Source organism: Pleurodeles waltl, chromosome 8 (genome assembly GCF_031143425.1).
Source record: "Pleurodeles waltl isolate 20211129_DDA chromosome 8, aPleWal1.hap1.20221129, whole genome shotgun sequence".
Lineage (NCBI taxonomy): Eukaryota > Metazoa > Chordata > Amphibia > Caudata > Salamandridae > Pleurodeles > Pleurodeles waltl.
Genome location: NC_090447.1, coordinates 1,310,955,903 through 1,310,980,419, shown reverse-complemented (window position 1 = coordinate 1,310,980,419; position 24,517 = coordinate 1,310,955,903). Strand labels below are relative to the sequence as shown.

General features: G+C 48.1%; 1 protein-coding gene across 1 annotated transcript in view; it reads left to right on the top strand.

Moving 5' to 3' along the window:
- Positions 1-24,517, top strand: part of RNF17 (ring finger protein 17) — a 1,983,649-nt gene that overhangs the window by 1,692,507 nt on the left and 266,625 nt on the right. Inside the window, exon 32 of the mRNA XM_069202301.1 lies at positions 8,623-8,703. Within this exon, the coding sequence (XP_069058402.1) occupies positions 8,623-8,703 (81 nt within the window). The remainder of the gene's footprint in view (positions 1-8,622; positions 8,704-24,517) is intronic.

Here is a 24,517-nt window from a genome sequence, read left to right as displayed (position 1 = left end):
TCTTTTGTCCCTGGCACAGCTGTTCCCTTGAGGCTCCCCCTGGGCCCAAGAGCTCTATCTGGCAAGGCTCCAGCTCCCTGGACTCCCTTCCCTCAGGGGATAGGACATCTTCCTGGGAAGAGAGGTCCTGTTTCTTGTGCTTTACAGAGGCTGGTCCCCCAGTCCTCTTACCTTTTCTGTTGGAAGGTTGGGCCATTAGTCCAGGCTCCAACACTTCTTTTTCTCCCTGTGCTCTTGTTTTTTAATACTCCAGTTCGGGGATACTCAGCTTGGCTGCAAGGGTTTTGAGTTCTACCTCAGCCCATGCTGAGGACTCCAAATCATTTGCTAGCGAACATTGTACTTGGATTGCAGAAAAAGGCCACTACCTGTTTCTCAGTTGAGAATCCAAAGCCCTCAATCAGGGTAGCCTTCTAGAGGTCATAGGATTCTGCATCTTTACCATAGAGTGTGAGGAGTCTATTCCTGCAGTTACCAGTAAACAGTTCCCAAAGGAGAGCTCCCCAGTGAGATCTGTTTAACTTTCTGGTTGCACCACCCCTCTCAAAAGCTGTGAACCTTTTGGTGATATCATCACCTTCTTCATATTTTGAAATAATCCCTTTGGGGATTTTTAGGATGTCATTATTCTCTCTTACCCTATTTATGTTGCTGCCAACATGTACAGGTGCAAAACCCATTTCTGCTCTTTCCTTTTCTATAGCTAGGAGCTGTTTGTCCAAAGCTAGTCTTTTGGCCATCCTTGTTAAAAGGGTGTCCTCATCGAGGCTACCCTCAAAGTTCACAGAGGGACTGGACTCCCCTGTGTAAGAACCAGAGTCTCTGAGTCTGATTTGTGGAGACAGGGGTCTTGGAACCCTGGTCTCCCTAGTTAGGGTTGGAGGAGGGAGTTCTACCTCCTGATCCCTAACTTCTTCCCAATCAGTAGGGTGGTCCCTGGTGTACTCTTCCAAGAGCTCCTGGAGCTTTACTATGGTAGGGTTGGAATCAGTTTTACATTTTTCTTAGCTTACAGAGGGACCTTAGCTCTGTCATCCCTAGATGAAGGTAAGGGGTGAGGTTGAGTTCCATCACCATATCCTCTGAGCACTCATTATGTCTCTAAAAGTTGGGATTACTTTTTAAGAAACCAAAAACTACTTCCAGTACTTAAATCCTAACATTTACAAAACTTTTAAACTTAAAAAAAGAGATGCTAACAGGGACTTACACAAGGCCCTGGAAGGCCTTTTAAAGATTTGGAAATATAGTCAAAATTCAAAAATCAAATTTGTAATGACAATTTTAATATGTAGTCGTGGTATAAGGTTTTGGCTGAGTAGTCCAGCAAATGCCAAGTCTTAGAGCCCAACACTGATCCACCAATGTAGGAAGCTGGCTCTGTGTATACTATATCAAAATGAGATATAGTATGCGCAGAGTCCAGGGGTTCCCCAAGAGGCTTGACAGAGGCAATAATAGATAATACTAATGCTCTATTTGTGGTAGTGTGGTTGAGCAGTTAGGCTTATCAGAGAGTAGCGTTAAACATTTGCTGTACACACAAACAATAAGTCAAAACACACACTCAGTGACTTAAATCCAGCGGAATAGGTTTTTATATAAAATAATAATATTTTGTTTATTTATTTCTAGAACCACAAAATGTATTTAGCATGTAAGTACATTAAATGAAAGGTACTTTACACAGTAATACTTAGAACTTTGAATAGAATCAACAATGTACACAGTTTTCTTTAAAATGGCAAAAAGCTATTTTAGAAGTGGACACTGCAATTTTCAATAGTTCCTGGGGGAGGTAAGTAAAGTACAGTTTTTGAGGTAAGTGTAGGAAGTTGGCTCTGTATATACTATCTCGAAGTGGGAGATAGCATGCACAGAGTCCAAGGGTTCCCCTTAGAGGTTGATAGTGGCAAAATTCGATAATTATAATGTTCTAATATGTGGTAGTGTGGTCGAGCATTAGGCTTAGCAGAGGGCAGTGTTAAGCATTTGTTGTACACACACAGGCAATAAATGAGGAACACACACTCAAAGACTTACTCCAGGCCAATAGTTTTATATAGAAAAATATATTTTCTTAATTTATTTTAGAACCACAAGATTCAAGATTTGAAGTAAATACATAAAATGCAAGGTGCTCCACACTGGTAAGTAAGGAACTTTGAATTAGAGCAGTAACATACACAGTTTTAGTTAAAATGGCAATAAGCTATTTTAAAAGTGGACACAGTGCAAAAATCAACAGTTCCTGGGGGAGGTAAGTAAGGTTACGTTTCTGAGGTAAGTAAAGCTCTTACAAGTTCAGTTTACTGGGCATAGGCAGCCCACCGTTGGGGTTCAAGGCAACCCCAAAGTCACCGCACCAGCAACACAGGGCCAGTCTGGTGCAGAGGTCAAAGGAGGGCCCAAAACACATAGTCAGTTGTCGTCGGGTGCAGAGTGTGAAGACTCACACTTCTGGTGGGAAGTTGGAGTCTCTTTAAAGTTGCTTGTTTTGCTGTTGTTTCTGGGCAGAGCAGCTGTCCTTGAGAGGTTCTTGGTCCTTTAGGCACAGGTCAGTCCTCAGAGTTCGCTGGTCCCGCTGGATGCGTCTCTGTGCAGGTTCTTTGACTCTGGAGACAGGCCGGTAGGGATGGGGCCAAGTCATTTGCTGTCTCCGCCTCTGCTTTCAGTTCAGCAGCCCTTCTTCTTGTTGTAGGTTGCAGGGATCTGATTTCCTGGGTTCTGGGGTGCCTCTAAATATTGAATTTAGGGTTGTGTTTAGGTCAGGAGGGCAGTAGCCAATGGCTACTGTCCTGGAGGGTGGCTGCACCTCTTTGTGCCTCTTCCCGGGGGGGTGTATGGGAACATCCCTAATCTTATTGGAGGAATCCTCCAAAACCAAGATGGAGGATTTCTAAAGGCAGGGGTCACCTCAGCTCAGGGCACCTTAGGGGCAGTCCTGACTGTTGGGTGACTCCTCCTTGTTTTTCTAATTATCTCCACCAGCCTTGCCCCCAAAAGTGGGGGCAGTGGCCGGAGGGGCGGGCATCTCCACTAGCTGGGATGCCCTGTGGCGCTGTAACAAAGGGGGTGAGCCTTTGAGGCTCACCGCCAGGTGTTACAGTTCCTGCAGGGGGAGGTGAGAAGCACCTCCACCCAGCCCAGGCATTGTTCCTGGCCACAGATTGACAAAGGCACTCTCCCCATGTGGCCAGAAACTCGTCTGGTTGTGGCAGGCCAGCAGAAACTGATCAGCCTAGCACTAGGAGTCGGACTGGCATTTTACAATAAATCCCACAGTGGCATCAGTGTGCATTTATTGTGCTGAGAAGTTTGATACGTAACTTCCCAGATTTCAGTGTAGCCATTATGGAACTGTGGAGTTCGTGTTTGACAAACTCCCAGACCATATACACTCTATGGCTACCCTGCACTTACAATGTCTAAGGTTTTGCTGAGACACTGTTGGGGCATAGTGCTCATGCACATATGCCCTCACCTGTGGTATAGTGCACCCTGTCCTAGGGCTGTATGGCCTACTAGAGGGGTGACTTACCTATGCCACAGGCAGTGTGAGGTGGGCATGGCACTCTGAGGGGAGTGCCATGTCGAATTTGTCATTTTCTCTCCACCAGCACACACAAGATGTAAGGCAGGGTGCATGTGCTGAGTGAGGTGTTCCCAGGGTGGCATAAGACATGCTGCAGCCCTTAGCAACCTTCCCTGGCATCAGGGCCCTTGGTACCAGGGGTACCAGTTACAAGGGACTTATTTGTTTGCCAGGGCTGTGCCAATTTTGGGAACAAAGGTACAGTTTAGGAAAAGAACACTGGTGCTGGGGCCTGGTTAGCAGGGTCCCAGCACACTTTCAATCATAACTTAGCATCAGGAAAGGCAAAACGTCAGGGGGTAACCATGCCAAGGAGGCATTTCCTTACATTTTGTCATTACGAACTCCAGAGCTCCATGATGGCTTCACTGAAGACTGGGAAGTTTGGTATCTAACGTATCAGCACAATCAACCCACACTGGTGTCTGTCCTGAATTTATTGTAAAATGCACACAGAGGGGCAGATGCCCCCTGTATTTTACGCAACCCTTTAGTGAATGGGCGACCAGTTGGTGCCAGTCTGGCACTAACAGACCCATTTCTGACCCCATGGGATGAGAGCCCATTGTGCTCTCTGGGGTCAGAAACAAAGCCTGCTGTGAGTGAAGGTGCTTCACACCTCCCCTTTTCAGGAACTGCAACTTGGTGGTGAGCCTCAAAGACTCAGGCCTCCTATTACAGTTCTCCAGGGCACTCCAGCTAGTGGAGATGCTGCCACCCCCACCCCCCTAAGGTGTCCAGATCTGAAGTGACCACCCTCTTGCAGAATTCTCCATCTTGTTTTGAAGGAGAAGGACCAATAGGGATAGTAATGTTCCTTCCTCCCAAAGGGAGGTAGGCACAGGAAGGGTGTAGCCACCATCAGGGACAGTAGCCATTGACCCTTGTTACGCCCCTAAATCTAGTCACCAGATTACTGGCCACCTTAAGAAAGAAGAAGGACTGCAAATCCAACTCCAGCACTGAAGTCTCCAGACAACAACTTACTTGGCCCCAGCTCGACCAGTCTTTCTGCAGCTTCAAGACTTCTGCTCGAAAAGGAGAAGTACACTGCAGGACCAGCGGCCACTACCAACCCCAGAGGTCTGCTTGCCCAGTAGAGGACAATGGCCCTGTCCAGAAGAAAAACTCCAAAAGGACTCAAGTGCTCCGGATCTGCGAGCCCTGCCCACTCTCCTCCTGACGCCCACGGCTCAAGTCCAGGAAGCCCTCTGGTCCAGAGAAGGTCCCCAGGCTATTACGACCTCGAGTCCACCCTGGGTTGACCCTTCTTGGCCAACACAACAATGTCTAGAGCCTGAATCCAAAGGACCCCCCTGACCGCAACCAGATCCGACGAAGATTCCTGATGCCCAAAGTTACCCCTGCATCTGCAGCACCCTGTCCTTGAGGGGAATCCGACCGACGGTCTAGCAACGTCCAGCAGGCGCCTCTCCTTCCTTTCCAGCCTTTGATTTTTCAGAACTTACCCCCTAGACCCACCCTGCAGCATCTTTGTGACCCCAGGTTCCCTCTTTAAAAAGCATTGGATGCCCAACCCTCTGTTTGCACCAGGCTGCCCCTGTGCTGCAGAGGTTGTATGTTTGGTGCTGACCTGTGGACCGCAACGACCCCCATCCTGTGCTGACCTAAACTGCCTTCAGGCCTGTGTCCTGAAACCCCAGGTACTTACCTGCAATCTGTTTCTTCTGAGTGCCCCAGTCCTCATAGTATTCCATTGAAAACCCAACGCTAAATTTTACCTTTGCACCATGTCTTTTCTGTGTTGCTGGTGGTACGCTTTTAGGGTCAACCTGAACTTTGACCTGTGGACATTCTAACTCCCGAAGATTGGGATCGTAAGTGGAGTACTTATCTGTTAACTGTGCTAGCTACTCCCTTCCCCCCCACCAACCACAGAATAAGCTGCATTGGTTCCTATGAGAAATTGTAGTGTCAAACTTTATAATTGCAAAGTGTTACTTGTAAACTGCTTTGTCTGTAAAACCTAAAGAAAGTACATTAGATACATATGCTTAATTCTTACTTACAACTGCATGTAAACAAAGACCTTTCGGTTCTAGTAATAAAGTAACAAAATATATTTTTGCTTTGTGACAACATTGGTCTGGAGTTAGTCATTGAGTGTGTCCCTCATTTCTTCGCTGTGTGTAACAAATTATTTGCACTACTCTCTGATGAGTCTAACTGCTCGACCACACAACCACAAAAGAGAGCATTAGTATTATCTATTTTTGCCTTGTTAAGCCTCTGGGGAACCCCTGGACTCTGTGCAGACTATTCTTTGGTATAGTATATTCAGAGCCAGCTTCCTACAACTGGGTTCCATTTAGAGAGTCCCAGAGCTGGCTGGAGGAGCAGGGAGAGGTAGAGGTTTCCCCCAGATAGACTTGTGGATTGCTGCATTCCTCAGAGCTGGTATGGGCCCAGGACCCACCCCCTGGAGAAAGGAAAAGCCATACTTTTTGGTGCACCTCAGCAAGGACTCTTGAGCCTGAAAGGAATATATAGGTCAGATGGGCCTGGCCACATCTGAGGAAGGAGATGGGGCTGATATGAAATTCATAAAGAGTAGTGTTGTGCCCTGTTGTAACCTTTTGATGCACATATCACCGAGGCTGACAGCCTGTAGTCCATCATCTCCGAGTAGTTCGTGAGCTACTGGTAGCTTTCCAAAGACCTGTAAGTAACTCTCCTTTGTTCGGCCCAGCCTACTAATATAGAAGCTTTTGTTAGGTTGAATAAATATATGTACAACAGAATTCAAAATTGGAGGTTTGAGACGAAAATATGTGTATTTTCAGAATTCATGAGCGGATTTTTGGTAAAAAATGATTGAATTTCAAAAATTAATTTAAAGCTATTATTTGAGTGATAAATCATGTGGAGCAAGTTATATTACCTATCTAGAAGCATTCCAGATTGATGATGTTTTTTTCTTTACTGCTGGCAACGCTGCCAAGATGCAGTGACGTAATCACTGCTGACAATCTTGGTCATTGTGTATCAGTGATATTAGTGGCTCTGGATGATTTTCATTTAACATAAGTAGCTCTTCTAACAGAAAAGGTTGGAGACCCCTGCTGTAGTCACTTCACTGGCCTGTATTTGGAGCAATCACAATTGGAGACTATCCTGCTGATATAGACTGCTCTCTGGCGGAAGAGCACAGCAAAGTAGTGGGCATTTCATTATGGGCAAACCCCATAGTATGAACTTCAAACACAGAGGATCATAAAAAGGGAAGCTTGACACTCCCAAATTGTCGGGCTGAAGCTGAACATCAATGTGGAGAACCTCAGCACAAGTTCTGCCTGTTGTCTTTGCGAATGGACACTAAGGGTCTGCCAGTCTCCTATGCTGGGTGAAGGGACATCACCCAGATGAATCAAGAACTTTGCCTGAAGCACCAGCTTCTGCCTGAACAAAGACCAGTGGGCCTTGTCAGAAGGAGGAGATTACCTGGACGGAGCAAGATCCAGGGAGGTTCTACCTATAGGATCACAGTAGTGGAGTGTGATGTTCTGGTCCGTCGAGAAGAGCATGTTGACTGTCCATGTGTGCTGTGCGACCTCTGTTTGCCAGAGGCGGGCCGCTGAGAGGACTGAACCTCTGCACCAATCGGTCATGTACCTCTGTGCAGTGTGTAACTGACATCCTCCCACCCACGATGCGAGGAGAGGGCCGATGCTCAGAGAAAGGTCTGCTGCTCTGGTGCCATGCAGCCACGAAGAGCGGGGCTGTTGATCTTGTTAGTGCTCAACCTGAAGAGATTTGTCACCTTATTAATGCTGCTAAGTGATCCCTGTATGCCGGGAGGGGATCGTAGGGAAGACTAAGTTAAATCATCTGGTGTGCACTGTGAAGACTTCCCTGCACTTCATGAGAGGTGTCATAATCCAGGAAGAGAACCAGTGCAGTTGTAAATGTCTAGTGGGTTGTGATCCGCAAAGTTGGAACCAAGTTTAATCTGCCTGAGTCCTGGAGCACCCAAGACCCACCCGTGAATGAAGAAGACGACTTAGCGCTGGATCGGAGGAATGCTGTGGATGTGGGCTGTTGAAGATTCTAGAGTTTTGCACAGTGCTGGGCAGTTAATATGCGCCGGTGTGCTCTGGACTGCCATCTCAGCGAGTGCCAGTAAGAGTTTTGGTGGCAGTCCAGCCCCAGGGTATTTTGCTCTGAGTGATGCGGCGCAGGAAACATGGACTTTTGATAAAAGTCCTCATTGAACATCTAAGGCTTTAACTCATTAGTGGGGCCTAGCTTGAATGTCGCCACTTCTGAATGGAAAATAACCATCACATAGGCGGGGAGATGGGACAGGAACTGTCCCCGATAACACCAGCAGACCTGCCTTAATCCTGTATATTGTTTGCAGGGTGTTGTACTGTACTTGGTGTTAGTAGATAAATACTACTTTATACATAAAAGGAATTATTTGACTGGACAGTAATTTATTTCTGTTTCTGGGCATATTTTGTTTTCTGAGTCTGTGCTCGCCTTACACCTACCTCCTCTCTGAGAAGCGCTGGACCACTTGATCCACGCTACCACTTTGTCAGTTGCTGAAGGGGTACTTATCCCTGTTGTCCACTTCCATAGTAGGGCATCCATAGTAAAAGGCCTCAACTGCCACGGTTGGGCTAGTATAGTAGTGCCTGCTTGCCCCATAGTCCTCTGAATGGGGTTCTGTATGAAGCAAGTGTAAAAAAATACCAGATTACTGTTTGTGTTCCCGCCTAATCACATCACTTTAAAGCCTGTATAGGTGTACATAAAATCAATATAAGACTCTTTCTGCTTCAAATGATGGCAGTGATACCAGATAAATAATTGCCTGTCTTGTGGGGTTAAGTGAGCTTAACCCTGGGAAATGTGTACACTTGTTAGTTTAATGAGAATGAAAAATGTGGATGATTTACAAAATGGCAGCTGCCGTGTGCCATGTTCTTTCATTATGTAAAATGCAGTTTAATAGTGGTTGTATTTTTCTATTCCACTAAATATTATTTTGTCTTGCATAGGTTGGAGACTCTTGGCAGCAAGATGCTGTGGAATTACTTAGAGAGTTTTTATTGAAGAGATCTGTTCACATCCATCGTGTGGTAATGTACATTTGACTTAAACTCTAATCTTTCTTAGAGATACAGGGGCAGACACACATAAAGATCCTTGAAATTTGAATGTCTTTTTCTTTAGGTTTGCTCACACAGTTAGAGTAGAATTGTAATTGTTTGTGGATTCACAAACGCTGTCAGGACTATGTTCACAGTCCTGATTTTCGTTAATGGGCTGCCTCACTGGATAAGCCTGATGAAGATTGGGAACGTACCTTATTGCATAACAAAATCACTTGGGAGAGCACAGTAATGAAGCTTGTGCTGACGGTGTGTTTTGTGTGTTTCACTGTAGATCATCTGGGTTTTCCTTTGAACAGGGGCACTCCACCGGTGTCAAAGTCTGTCACTTGGCCACCCTGAGGTGTTTCTTGGAACTAAAGCACATGCTTATAGGGTACACTGTACAATTCCAGAGGGAGCACACAATTAGTACCTCCAAGAGCCTCTTATCCATTGTGCAGTTCTTCAGTCTTTGTAGATCCACCACTTGTTTGGACAACTGGTGAAAGTGATTACTCCCAGTTGGAAAATATAGGAAATTATGTTCCTGGTTGTGGGGGGTGAAAACCTACTGAAGCAGCAACCACAGTTTTTCTCAGGATGAAACGCAAGCAAACCCCCAAATTAACCTGTGCTAAGTCTCTGGTAGCTTGGCACAGAGAAGTCAGACTTAACTAATATTTAAAGTACGAAGCATTTCAAACAGTAATAAAGTGAAAACAAATACAAGAAAAATCCCACACCAAATTAGAGAAAGAGAGTAAAATGGAATACAGTATTTGTAGGGAAATGCCTCCCTTGTCATGGTTACCCCCTACCTTTTTTCCTTTTGTTGATGCTAGTTATGTTTGAAAGTATGCAGGTCTCCTGCTAACCAGGCGCCAGCACTAGTGTTCTTTCCCTAAACTGTACCTTTGTTCCCACAATTGGCACAACCCTGGCACACAGGTAAATCCCTTGTAACTGGCACCCCTGGTACCAAGGGCCCTGTGGCCAGGGAAGGTCTCTAAGGGCTGCAGCACTCAGCACAAGCACACTGCCTCACAGCTTGTGTGTGCTGGTGGGGAGAAAATGACTACGTCAACAGGACACTCCCCTCAGAGTGCCATGCCCTCAACCCACCGCCTGTGGCATAGGTAAGTGACCCCTCTAGCAGGCCTTACAGCCCTGAGGCCATGTGCATTATACCATAGGTGAGGGCATAGTTGCATGAACACTATGCCCCTACAGTGTCTAAGCCAAACCTTAGACATTGTAAGTGCAGGGTAGCCATAAAGAGTATATGATCTGGGAGTCTGTCAATTACGAACTCCACAGTTTCATAATGGCTAAATCTGGGAAGTTTGGTATCAAACTTCTCAGAACAATAAATCCACACTGATGCCAGGTGGGATTCATTGAAAAATGCACACAGAGGGCATCTTAGAGATGCCCCCTGTATACCAGTCCAATTCCTAGTGTTAGGCTGACCAGTGCCTGCCAGCCTGCCACAACCAGACGGGCTAGGGCCAGAGCAGTTGTCTTCCATCGTCTCTGCTGGGCTTTTAGGTTAGCAGTCCTTCTTCGTGTTGTAGGTTGCAGGAATCTGATTTCCTGGGTTCAGGGTCACCTCTAAATACTCAAGTTAGGGGTGTGTTTAGGTCTGGGGAGGCAGTAGACAATGGCTACTGTCCTGGAGGGTGGCTACACCCTCTTTGTGCCTCCTCCCTGAGGGGAGGGGGACACATCCTTATTCCTATTGGGGGAATCCTCCAAGACCAAGATGGAGGATTTCTTAAGGCAGGGGTCACCTCAACTCAGGACACCTTAGGGGCTGTCCTGACTGGTGGGTGACGACTCCTTGTTTTTCTCATTATCTCCTCCGGACTTGCTGCCAAAAGTGGGGGCTGTGTCCAGAGGGGTGGGCTTCGCCACTAGCTGGGATGCCCTGGGGCCCTGTAACAACAGGCATGAGGCTCACCACCAGGTGTTACAGTTCCTGCAGGTGGAGGTGAGAAGCAGGAACTGACAAAGGCACTCGCCCCATGTGGCCAGAAACTCGTTAGGTTGTGGCAGGCTGGCAGGAACTGGTCAGCCTAACCCTCTGAATTACGCTGGTATACAGGGGGCATCTCTAAGATGCCCTCTGTGCATTTTTCAATAAATCCCACACTGGCATCAGTGTGGATTTATTGTGCTGAGAAGTTTGATACCAAACTTCCCAGATTTCAGTGTTGCCATTATGAAACTGTGGAGTTCGTAATTGACAGACACCCAGACCATATACTCTTTATGGCTACCCTGCACTTACAGTGTCTAAGGTTTAGCTTAGACAGTGTAGGGACATAGTGTTCATGCAACTATGCCCTCACCTGTGGTGTAGTGCACCGTGCCTTAGGGCTATAGGCCTGCTACAGGGGTGACTTACCTATGCCACAGGCAGTGAGTTGAGGGCATAATACATGCTGCAGCCCTTAGAGACCTTCCCTGGCCACAGGGCCCTTGGTACCAGGGGTACCAGTTACAAGGGACTTATCTGTGTGCCAGGGCTGTGCCCATTGTGGGAACAAAGGTACAGTTTAGGGAAAGAACACTGGTGCTGGGGCCTAGTTATCGGGGTCCTAGCACACTTTCAATCATAACTGGCATCAACAAATGGCAAAAAGTTAGCGGGTAACCATGCCAAGAGAGGTATTTCCCTACAGCAGCTCTTGATAAATGGGAATAGATTAGAAGCCCTGAGTGATACAGGTGCCAGTGTCACTATGGTGACAGACAAACTGGTTTCTCCAGGACAGTACCTGGCTGGACATACATATCCAGTCACAAATGCTGGCAATCAAACTAAAGTCCATCCCATGGCAGTGGTAACTTAAGAATGGGGAGCGGTCACTGGCCTGAAACAGGTGGAAGTCTCCTCTTTAATTCCAGTAGAATGTCTACTAGGGAATGATCTGGAGTCCTCAGCATGGGCTGAGGTAGAGCTCAAGACCCATGCAGCCATGCTGGGTATCCCTGAACTGGTGTGTGTCAAGACAAGGGCACAATGCAGAGCACAGGGAGAAAAAGAAGTGTTGGAGTCTGGAATAATGGCCCAACCTTCCAAGAGGAAAGGAAAGAAGACTGGGGAACCATCTTCTGCACAGCAAAATAAGCAGAACCTCTCTTCTCAGGAAGATGTTCTATCCCCTGAGGGAACGGAGTCCATGGAGCTGGAGCTTTATCAGGTTGAGCTCTTGGGCCCAGGACCTTCAAGGGAACAGCTGTGCAAGGGACAAAGAGTTGTCCCACTTGTGAAGGCCTAAGACAGCAAGCAGCTGATCAAGAAAAAGGCAATGTCAATGGAACCCACAGGGTCTTCTGGGAAGATGGACTCATTTACACTGAGGCAAGAGATCCCAAGCCTGGTGCCACTCGGAGCGTGGTAGTGCCTCAGGAGTTCATTCTGACCTTAGCCCATGACATTGCCCTTGCTGGGCATTTGGGACAAACCAACACATGGGAGAGATTAGTCAACCATTTCTACTCGCCCAATATGTCCTAGAAGGTTAGGGGATCACTAGCTCTTGTAAAAGAAGGCTGGAAGAGACCTCTCCATGAGCCTAAACAAGATGTAGTGGTCTATGTACTAGGCCTCTGCTCTAGGGTGGCAGAGAACATGGAAAAGGCTGCTGTGATTGAGTTTCAGCCAGGGAAGAAGGTCTAGGTTCTGGGGCCTGTGTCTCCCAGGGCACTTCAAGACAGATGGAGTGGTCCTTACCCAGTGCTAGAAAAGAAGAGTCAGGTCACCTACTTGGTGGACCTGGGCACTAGCAGGACCCCCAAGAGGGTGATCCATGTTAACCGCCTTAAACTCTATCACGACAGGGCAGATGTAAACATGTTGATGGTTTCTGATGAGGATCAGAAAGCAGAGAGTGAACCTCTCCCTGACCTCCTCTCCACTGACCCTAAAGATGGCTCAGTAGATGGAGTTGTCTACTCAGACACCCTCCCTGGCCAACAGCAAGCTTACTGCAGGAAGGTCCTCCCGCATTTTGCTGAGCTGTTTTCCTTGACCCCTGGTCAGACACACCTGTGTACCCATGATGTGGACACAGGAGACAGTTTACCTGTCAAAAATACAATTTTGAGACAGTCTGACCAAGTCAAAGAAAGCATCAAAGTGGAAGCCCACAAGATGCCGGAATTGGGAGTGATAGAGCACTCTGACAGTCCCGCGCTAGCCCAGTGGTCTTGGTCCCCAAACCTCACACCAAAGAAGGAAAGAGAGAGCGAGATGAGGTTTTTTGTAGACTATAGAGGGCTCAACTCTGTCACCAAGACAGATGCTCACCCCATCCCAAGGGCAGATGAGCTAATAGACAAATTAGGTGCAGCCAAATTCTTAAGTACCTTTGACTAGACCGCAGGGTACTGGCAAATCAAAATGGCACTTGGAGCAAAAGAAAAGACAGCATTCTCTACACCTGATGGGCATTATCAGTTTACTGTTATGCCCTTTGGCTTAAAGAATGCCCCTGCCACCTTCCGAAGGTAGATGAATCAAGTCCTTGCTGGCTTGGAGTCCTTTAGTGCAGCATATCTAGATAATATTGCTGTCTTTAGCTCCAACTGGCAGGATCACCTGGGCCACCTGAAGAAGGTTTTGCAGGCCCTGCAAGCAGCAGGCATCTCTATCAAGGCATCTAAATGTCAGATAGGGCAGTGTACTGTAATTTACCTGGGAGACCTTGTAGGTGGAGGCCAAGCTCAGCCACTTCAACCCAAGATCCATACTGTTCTGGACTGGAAATCTCTAAAAACCCAGACTTATGTCAGGGTATTCCTTGACTTGACTGGGTACTATAGGAGGTTTGTGAAGGGATATGGATCCATAGTGACACCCCTCACAGCACTGACCTCCAAGTAAAAATGCCCAGAAAAGTTAACTGGACCTTGGACTGTCAAAAGGCCTTTGACACCCTGAAAGAAGCTATGTGTTCAGCACCAGTTGTGAATGCTCCAGATTATTCGAAGTAGTTCATTGTGTAGACTGATGCCTCTGAGCTGGGATAGGAGCAGTTCTATCCCAAACAAATGATGATGGCCTTGACCAGCCTGTTGCTTTCATTAGCAGGAGGTTACTCCCCAGGGAGCAGCGTTGGAGTGCAATTGAGAGGGAGGCCTTTGCTGTGGTTTGGTCCCTGTGGAAGTTGAGACCATACCTGTTTGGTACTCACTTCACAGATCAAACTGACCACAGACCTCTCAGATGGCTGATGAAAATGAAAGGAGAAAACCATAAACTGTTGATGTGGTCCATATCCCTACAAAGAATGGACTTTAGAGTGGAACACAGACCTGGGACTGCCCATGCCAATCCTTGATGGCCTTTCCAGGTTCTTCGACTTCGAAAAAATGAAGACACTCTTGGGAAAGGTTAGTCTCATCCTCTTTCGTTGGGGGGTGGGGGGTTGTGTAGGAAAATGCCTCCCTTGGTATGGTTACCCCCCTAACCTTTTGCCTTTTGTTGATGCTAGTTATGATTGAAAGTGTGCTAGGATCCTGCCAACCAGGGCCCATCACCAGTGTTCTTTCCCTAAACTATACCTTTGTTCCCACAATTGGCATAACCCTGGCACACAGATAAGTCCCTTGTAACTGGTACCCCTGGTACCAAGGGCTCTGTGGCCAGGGAAGGTCTCTAAGGGCTGCAGCATGTCTTATGCCACCCTGGGGACTCCTCACTCAGCACTTGCACACTGCCTTCACAGCTTGTGTGTGCTGATAGGGAGAAAATTACTATGTCGAAATGGCACCCCCCTCAGACCTCAACCCACTGCCTGTGGCATGGGTAAGTCACCCCTCTAGCAAGCCTTACAGCCTTGAGGCAGGGTGCACTATACCACAGGTGAGGGCATAGTTGCATGAGCACTATGCCCCTACATTGTCTAAGACAAACCTTAGACATTGTAAGTGCAGGGTAGCCATAAAGAGTATATGGTCTGGTAGTCTTTCAGTTACGAACTCCACAGTTCCATAATGACTACACTGAAATCTGGGAAGTTTGGTACCAAACCTCTCAGCACAATAAATCCACACTGATGCCAGTGTGGGATTTATTGAGAAATGCACACAGAGGACATCTTAGAGATGCCCCCTGTATACCAGTCCAATTCGTAGTGTTAGGCTGACCATTTCCTGCCAGCCTGCCACAACCAGACGAGTTTCTGGCCACATGGGGTGAGTGCCTTTGTCACTCTGTTGCCAGGAACAAAGCCTGCACTGGGTGGAGGTGCTTGTCACCTCCCCTTCCAGGAACTGTAACACCTGGCGGTGAGCCTCAAAGGCTCAGGCCTGTTGTTACAGCGCCCCAGGGCATCCCAGCTAGTTGAGATGCCCGCCCCTCCGGCCACTGCCCTCACTTTTGGCGGCAAAGCTGGAGGAGACAATGAGAAAAACAAGGAGGAGTCACCTACCAGTAAGGACAGCCCCTAAGGTGCCCTGAACTGAGGTGACTTCTGCCTTTAGAAATCCTCCATCTTGGTTTTGGAGGATTCCCCCAATAGGAATAGGGATGTGCCCCTCTCCCCTCACGGAGGAGGCACAAGGAGGGTGTAGCCACCCTCAAGGACAGTAGCAATTGGCTACTACCCCCCTGACCTAAACACACCCCTAAATTTAGTATTTAGGGGCCACCCTGAACACAGGAAATCAGATTCCTGGAACCTGAAGAAAGAAGAAAGACTGCTGACCTGAAAGCCCCGCAGAAACGAATGAGACACCAACAGACTCAAAGAACCTGCACAGCGACACAGCCAGCGGGACCAGCGACCTCTGAGGACTCAGAGGACTGCCCTGCAGCTAAAGGACCAAGAAACACCCGTGAACCCGCTGCACTGTTCAGAAACTGCACCAACTTTGCAACAACTTTTAAAGAGATTCTCACTTCCCGCCAGAAGCGTGAGTCTTCACACTCTGCACCCGACACCCCCGGCTCGAGTTCAGGAGAACCAACACTGCACCCCCACGGCGACGCCTACAGAGAGGATCCAGAGGCTCCCCCTGACCGCGACTGGCTGGTAACAAAGGAACCCAATGTCTGGACCAAGCACTGCACCTGCAGCCCCCAGGAACGAGAGGAACCACCTACGAGTGCAGGATTGACCAGCAGGCGGCCCTCATCCTAGCCCAGTTGGTGACTAACCCGAGAAGCCCCCCTGTGCCCTGCCTGCATCGCTAAGTGACCCCCGGGTTCCTCCATTGCTTTCTATAGCAAACCTGACTCCTACTTTGCCTTCTGCGCCCAGCCGCTCCTGTGCCGCTGAGGGTGTGTTTTGTGGGCTTGTGTGTGTCCCCCCAAGTGCTCTACAAAACCCCCCTGGTCTGCTCCCCGAGGATGCAGGTACTTACCTGTAAGCAGACTAGGACCGGAGCATCTCTGTTCTTCATAGGCACCTATGTGTTTTGGGCCCTCCTTTGACCTCTGCTCCTGACCGTCCCTGTGCTGCTGGTGCAGTGGCTTTGGGGTTGCCTTAAACCCCCAACGGTGGGCTTAAGGCATGCTGCATCCCTTGGAGATCTTCCCTGGCCACAGGGCCCTTGGTACCAGGGGTACCATTTACAAGGGACTTACCTGTGTGCCAGGGCTGTGCCAATTGTGGAAACAAAGGTACCGTTTAGGGAAAGCACACTGGTGCTGGGGCCTGGTTAGCACTCTTTCAGTCATAAGTAGCATCAACAAAAGGCTTTTTCCTAAGGTATGGATATAAGGACAGTGTAGAGGGATCACCGGAACCTTTAGAAAACCAGCTTGACCCTGAAATGGACTGGGTTCAAGATTTGGGTGATGCCAGCGGGTTAGACACCTCCCATGACTCTGGCATGCTTTCTTCCCCTACCGTGGCTACGGAGGAGGGAGCATCATACTCTATGGTGGTGAGAAGGGCTCCTGAGGTTTTGGACCTCGAGCTTCCTTCTGTGGAAATCAGGACTAATCTCCTGACCGAGGTGCTTCATCTTGGGGCCTCTGATTTGAAACCCATCCTCCCTTCAATGAAGCCCTTATGGACATCCTTCTGGGTACCTGGTCCAAACCCAGCACAGGGGTTCCTGTGAATAGGACAGTTGTGCGCCGCCATCGACCTGCACTGACCGACCCAAAATTCCTGACCCTACGCCTGAGAGCCTTGTCATCCAGGCTTCGTCATCCTCTGGCGCATTCCCTACCTCTCCCCCGGGCAGGGAATCAAAAGGAATGGATAACTTGGGAAAGAAAATGTTTTCTTCCGCCAGTCTAGCGCTGTGGTCCATGAACACTGCATGCCTTTTGGGCCGATACTCCGATACTCTCTGGGATGCAGTCGCGCATGTGCTGCCTCAAGTTCCAGAGGAGGCCCAGAACGTTCTCTCCCAAGCCGTTACCGACGGGAGAGATCATCAAAGTTCATGATTCGTTGTTTACTGAATACAACAGACTTACTGGGCAGATCGGTTGCCTCAGTGGTGGCCTTGAGGCGCCACACCTGGTTGAGGACATCTTGCTTTTCAGGAGCTATCAAGCAATCCTTGATGACATGCCCTTTGATGGCCCACATCTCTTCAGAGAAAAAGTGAACTCAGTGTTTGAGCCCTTTAAGGATTCCTGGGCTACGGCTTGGTCCCTTGGCTTTGTAGTTGCTCCTCACCCCCTACAGTCTGCTTTTCGCCCCTTTCATGGCTGTGGAAGGGGCACCCAACTGCGTTTCTTTCCACCTGGCTTCCGACCTGCTCATGCTGTACAGCCTCTGCTCGGCCACGGAAACAGGATCCCACAAGCTTGTGGATCAGGGAGCCAGCGGTCCACCCTCACCCCCTCCTCTGCCTCCAAGTCTTCCTAGTCCGTCGGGACATCCGGGACCAGTTGGCGTCAGAATCCGCTGTCATCTGCCCCACAGGGAGTCCATCACCACAGACAGGTGGATGTTGCAAATTGTCCAAAGGGACCCCTCCCCTTGGAGACTTCTTATCCGGCCATGCCACCATCATACAATCATCTATCAGAGGATCATTTGGCACTTGTCTGCGAGGCGGTCAAGGCTCTCTTGGCCAAGGGAGCCATAGAGGGGGTCCCTGCACCCGAAGTAGGTTCTGGTTGTTATTCCTGCTAGTTTCTAGTGCCCAAAAAGGACAAGGGCCTTCGCCCTATCCTAGGTCTCCTGTCCCACCATCTCTTCAAGAAGGAGATGTTCAAAATGCTAACCTTAGCTCAGTTCCTTTCTGCCCTGGAAACTGGATGGTAGCGTTGGACTTGCAGGATGCCTGTTTTCACATTCCTGTCCTGCTCACAGACGTTGCTTGCAATTCGCAGTAGGTCACAAGCACTTTCAGTTCACTGTGCTCCTCTGTGGCCTTACCAGTGCCCCTCTGTTGTTCCCGAAGGTGATGGTAGTCGTGGCAGCTCATCTGCGCAGGTTAGGGGTTTCAGTCTTCCCCAACCTTGACGACTGGCTGTTGAAGGCGGACTCACCCTAGAAAGTAGTCTCACACCTTCAGACTACTGTGAACCTCCCGCACACGCTGGGGTTCACTTTAACTGTGCCGAAGTCGCACCTGACTTCCTCTCAGATGCTCCTTTCTATCAGAGCTGTTCTGGACACAGTGCAGTTTTGGGCTTATCCTCTCAAAAAGCGAGTCTAGGATATTTGGGCGATGATCCCAATGTTTCAGGCTCTATCCCAAATTTCTGTGGGAATGACTCTGAGTCTTCTGGGCCTCATGGTCTCCTGCATCCTGCTGGCCAATATGTGAGGTGGCATATGCGGGCTCTGCAGTAGGACCTGAAGTTCCAGTGGGCGCAGCATCAGCGGAATTTCTCTGACATTGTCCCGATCTCGGAGGGAACTGCGAAAGATCTGAAGTGGTGGTTGTCGAATCAAGATTGGGTCAATGGCAGATCCTTCTCCCTTCCCCAACCAGATCTCACAGCAATGACAGATGCATCACATATGGGAGAGGCGGGGATCAGAGGCACCCTGAACTCGACCGCCCCAGCGCTGCTGAGGTTGTGAATTTGGTGCCTACTTGACCTCCAACCAAGGGACTTCCTAACCCCCAGAGACTGGAACTGAAAGTTTTATACTTAACTGCAAAACATGCTAACGTTTCTTCCCCACAGGAACTTATCTGAAAATTGCGCTGTTAACTTTTAAAATAGATTATTGCCATTTATTGAAAAACTGTACAACTTACTGTATTAAAGTACCCTCTATCTTGGGATGGTTATCCCCATTTTCTGACTGTTTTCAGTATGTTTGGCTGTGTCTGCTGGGTTCCTGATAACCAGTACCCCGGTAGTTTTCGTCTCTCCTCTAAATTGTACCTTTTTCTTCCCACAGTTGGCATACTGTTCCCCCCATGTAAGTCCCTAGTATATGGTACCTAGGTGCCCAGGGCATTGTGGTTCCAGGGGATCACTCTGGGCTGCAGCAGTTATTCTGCCACCCATAGGGAGCCCATGCAAAGGGTTCTGCAGGTCTGCCATTGCAGCCTGCGTGAAATGGATGCATGCACCTGTTTTCACTACAGGTCACTACACCAGGTCACTATAAGTCACCCATATGGTAGGCCCTCTCAGCCCAGAGGGCAGGATGCAGTTACCTGTGTGTGAGGGCACCCCTGCACTAGCAGAGGTGCCCCCACAAACTCCAGATCCATTTTCCTGGACTTTGTGTGTGCGGGTATGCCATTTTACGCGTATACTGGACATAGGTCACTACCTATGTCCAGCTACATATTGGTAAGTCTGAACCTGGGTATGTTTGGTATCAAACATGTCGCAATCATACCCCAATACTGTTGGAAGTATGATACCATGCACTCTGGGAGGGTCCTTAGAGGAGCCCCAGCATTACTAACATCAGTCTTCTGCCACCCTTTAGACAGGTATCTGCCCTCCTGCTGCTTGATCTGATCAAGACCAGGAAGGCAGAACAAAGGATTTCCTTTGGGAGAGGGCGGTAACACCTTCTCCCCTTGGAAATAGGTTTGCCACTGGTTTGCTTTGACGGGAAAATTTGGTGCCCTCCGTGCATAAACCAGACCACACTGGTTCGGGGACCCCTAGTCCGTGCTCTGGTGTGAAACTGGACATTGAAAAGGGGGGTGACCACTGAGCTGTCCATCACCACCCCAGGGGTGGTCCACAGAGGGTCCCTGGGTTCTACCATCTGTATTTCAAGGTTGACAGGGAACTCTAGAAGCATCTGAGTGGCCATGCCAGGCAGTCCCCTCCTGGTAGGTGCTTACCTGGTTAGGTGGCCAGTTCCCCTTTCAGGGCTATTAGGGTCTCTCTCTTGGGTGGGTCCTCAGATTCAGCTTGGAAGATTCCAGCAGGACTCCTCTTCAACCTCTGCTTTGACTTCTGGCCACTGGAACCACGACTGGACCCTCCTGGAACCAACAGTGCTGCTACAACAAAAAAAAACCTCTTCTGCAGCTTTGTTTCATTGTCTCTTGCCAGCTTTGCAACACTTCCCCAGCCGTGCATCCTGAGAAGACTGCAACTCTACACCCTTCACAAGAAGAAGAAGAAGGAATCTCACTTGGAGTGAAGGAGTCACTTCTCTTCCAGGGGTTCCTCATCAATAGTCATAAACATGGAATATTCCCACCCATGTGCGGGGACCCCAGAGTATACACAAACACACATGCATATATTTGTGAAACATATGAAAAATAATACTATAGTAGAGAGTTTCAATACCAATATAATATATACATGTGTAAACAGCATTGCAGTCTATGTTGAGAAAACCGGCTAAAATGCTTTATTTTCTGATTATTTTTTTTTAAGTAAAACCTTCAATTAAAGGTACAAGATTTTTTTAATTCGAGTATAAGGCATAGAAAGTATAAGAAATCTAAAATAAAACAGAAAAAACTACATTGAAAATAAAAGAGCATTATTAGCCAATAGGCTGCATGCAGGTTAACACAGCAGAATCAAAAACTGGCACTGTGCCTTTAAGACCCTGAGCACCTCCAGTAGCCCACCATGCCTCAGGGGTGAGAATGAGGTGACAGTTGGTTCACAGTTAAGTCAGTTCTTTTTCCTAGCTCCTTCTGTGAGGATCCTGGAGCACTGAGCTCCCATTTTTCTGGTTATTTGACCAGAAATATTGTCTAAAACTATTTTTTCTCTGCTTCACTCGTCGGCACTCCATATTACCTGAGTAGTGTAGCAATTTTATTTCCCAAATATACCTTCACATTTGGTGAAATGTCTTTCTTGTGGAAAGAAAAAGGCTCAGTCAGACCCACACTCTGTGTGCATAGTATGTTTGCCTCAGAGTAACTGCCCTGACACCAGCAGACATTGTGAGAATCTGTCCAAAAGAACTCTCAAGGACCGAAAAAAGATTTGGTTGCATGATCTGCATGAAAGAGAGAAGACTTCATCCTCCTCTCTATCTAGGAAGATTTCTAAAGACTCTTCTGAACAGCGGCGAGCCAGATCGACGGCAGCTGGTACGAAAAATCCCTGTCTGTTCACCGTCTACGTCATCCCTTCCATCGTCGCATCACCAGATCTCAAACAGCACACCGCCGTTGACGGCGATCCAAGCGATGTCGAGAGACGTAACGTCGAAGACTCAACTTCCTCATCGGGATAGTTCTCCATCGACGGTCACACACCGATCAACGTCGAGCAGGCACATCGAAGGCGAGTCGTCATCCTCCGACGTTGGGGCATCCACCGTCGAAGTCTGCCTCGAGAACAAGGTCGAGGTCCCCGCATCATGCGGCGTCGAGACACTCGTCGCCGTCGGCCCACCGCTCAATGACAGAACACTTAACGTTGAAGCATGTTCCTGCAACGGGCCACCACTTGTCGTCGAGGCATTTGACGTTGAGACCTGAGAAGTCGGGGAAGTCTCGTTCGACGTCAGGAACTCTCAGATCTCAGTCCGCGCCAGTGCAACGTCGAGACAACCATTACCTGTGACACCTTTCTAACAGAGAGCTGCTCTACATACCAGCCCCTCTCAGAAGTCATCTACAGGACTGCAACAGACTTCCGAGACTGCTCTTTCTCACCAAGGTCCGGTGGTCACTATTCAGAGTGGGTCATCGGGGAATCAAGAGCATCATCTCTAGGACACCTCTCACATATAAATTTGTCTCCGAGGTGGTTGGAAAGCCTTAACAAGACTCTGGCTTCTGAAGACTCTCAATATTCACGCTTTTATGCACCATCAGCATCGTTGCCACGAACACCTTCGCCAACGACGCCCGCTGAGCGCACAAGGCCAACATCGGATCAGCCTAGTCCTAGACACTGGCTGCAGGAGTAGGTCACGATCCAGACGGCGGTCTAGATCTAGATCCTCTAGATCACGACGACGACTCGGGTCTCCTTTGTGGTTGACGACATGGGAGTCTTCCATCAAAGATTATTTGCCAACCCTGACTAACTCCGGCAACCTTCAACGAGGTGTTGGTTACAGGGGCCCAGAAACTTAATATAGACATTCCAGAACCGACTACTTTGTCGGTAATTTTCTAGACCCTACATCATCGTGCCAGACAGTTACTGCCACTGGTTCCTGGTCTTCTACAACCGGCTATGGACACATTTCTGACTCCTGCTAGCCTACGTTCAGCTCTGGGTAGGATACTAAAAAAGTATAAAGCCCCAGACCAGGATCCTTTGTTACTCAGGATTGATCCACCACCAGACTCTGTGATTTTAGCTGCTGCCCATAAGAATCATTTGGTGGCATCATCATCAACAGTCCCGCCAGATAAGGAGAGCAAACATCTGGATTCATTGGGCAGAAAAATGTGTGGCACCTCAGCAGCATTCATGAAGGTCTCTAGTGCCTCTGCATTGTTGGGGAGATACAACCTTTCTTTGTGGTAATCTCTGAACAGGTTCATAGAAAAATTGCTTAGGGAAGATAGGCAAGATTTTCAAGATATCCTTCAGGAGGGGAGTTTGGTGTCCAGCCAAGTTATCAGTGTTGCTGCAGATGCTGCAGATTTGGCGGCTCATGGCTACGCACATGGCATTTGTACAAGGAGGTCCTTGTGGCTACGCCTTCCAGGGTTGAAACAGGAAGCACAACACCGCATCCTGAACGTTCCTTTTGATGGGAACTCCTTATTTGGGTCTCATACTGATGATAAAATGGCGAAGATGAAATCCAAGGTTGACACAATGAAAGCAGTGGGGCTAGATAGGCGCAAAGACTATAGAAGGAGATACAGGCCGTATGATAGGCGCCCTTATCAACAGTGGGTTCAAACCCCTCATTTGTCCCAAAGACTACAGCAGAAGCAAGGACGTCCATTTTTTCAGTCCGTCAAAACGGCGAGAGATCGTGGACCAAGCAGACCACCTCAGTCTACCCCAAGGCATCGGGCAAGCAATGAGAATTTGCATCCCCTAATCCTGTCTACCACTCCAGTGGAGGGAAGTATTAACCCCTTCGCTGCCAGGCCTTTTCCCCCTCCTGTGCCAGGCCTTTTTTTGCCTATTTGGGGCAGTTCGCGCTTAGGCCCTCATAACTTTTTGTCCACATAAGCTAACCAAGCCAAATTTGCGTCCTTTTTTTCCAACATCCTAGGGATTCTAGAGGTACCCAGACTTTGTGGGCTCCCCTGAAGGAGGCCAAGAAATTGGCCAAAATACAGGGAAAATTTCGTTTTTTTCAAACAAATTGGAAAAAGTGGCTGCAGAAGAAGGCTTGTGGTTTTTCCCCTGAAAATGGCATCAACAAAGGGTTTGCGGTGCTAAACTCAGCAGCTTCCCAGCTTTCAGGAACAGGCAGACTTGAATCAGAAAACCCAATTTTTCAACACAATTGTTGCATTTTACTGGGACATACCCCATTTTTGCAATTTTTTGTGCTTTCACCCTCCTTCCAGTCAGTGACAGAAATGGGCATGAAACCAATGCTGGATCCCAGAAACCTAAACATTTCTGAAAAGTAGACAAAATTCTGAATTCAGCAAGGGGTCATTTGTGTAGATCCTACAAGGGTTTCCTACAGAAAATAACAACTGAAAAAGAAAAATATTGAAATTGAGGTGAAAAAAACATAAATGTTTCTCTACGTTTTACTCTGTAACTTTTTCCTGCAATGTCAGATTATCGAAAGCTATATACCGTTACGTCTGCTGGACTCCTCTGGTTGCGGGGATATATAGGGCTTGTAGGTTCATCAAGAACCCAAGGAACCCAGAGCCAATAAATGAGCTGCACCCTGCAGTGCGTTTTCATTCTATACCGGGTATACAGCAATTCATTTGCTGAAATATAAAGAGTAAAAAATTGCTATCAAGAAAACCTTTGTATTTCCAAAAAGGGCACAAGATAAGGTGTTGAGGAGCAGTGATTATTTGCACATCTCTGAATTCCGGGGTGACCATACTAGCATGTGAATTACAGGGCATTTCTCAAATAAATGTCTTTTTTACACACTCTCCTATATTTGGAAGGAAAAAATGTAGAGAAAGACAAGGGGCAAAACACTTGTTTTGCTAATCTATGTTCCCCCAAGTCTCCCGATAAAAATGATACCTCACTTGTGTGGGTAGGCCTAGCGCCCGCGACAGGAAACGCCCCAAAGCGCAACGTGGACACATCCAAATATTTGGAAGAAAACAGAAGTGTTTTTTGCGAAGTGCCTACCTGTAGATTTTGGCCTCTAGCTCAGCCGGCACCTAGGGAAACCTACCAAACCTGTGCATTTCTGAAAACTAGAGACCTAGGGGAATCCAGGGAGGGGTGACTTGCGGGGCTCGGACCAGGTTCTGTTACCCAGAATCCTTTGCAAACCTCAAAATTTGGTTA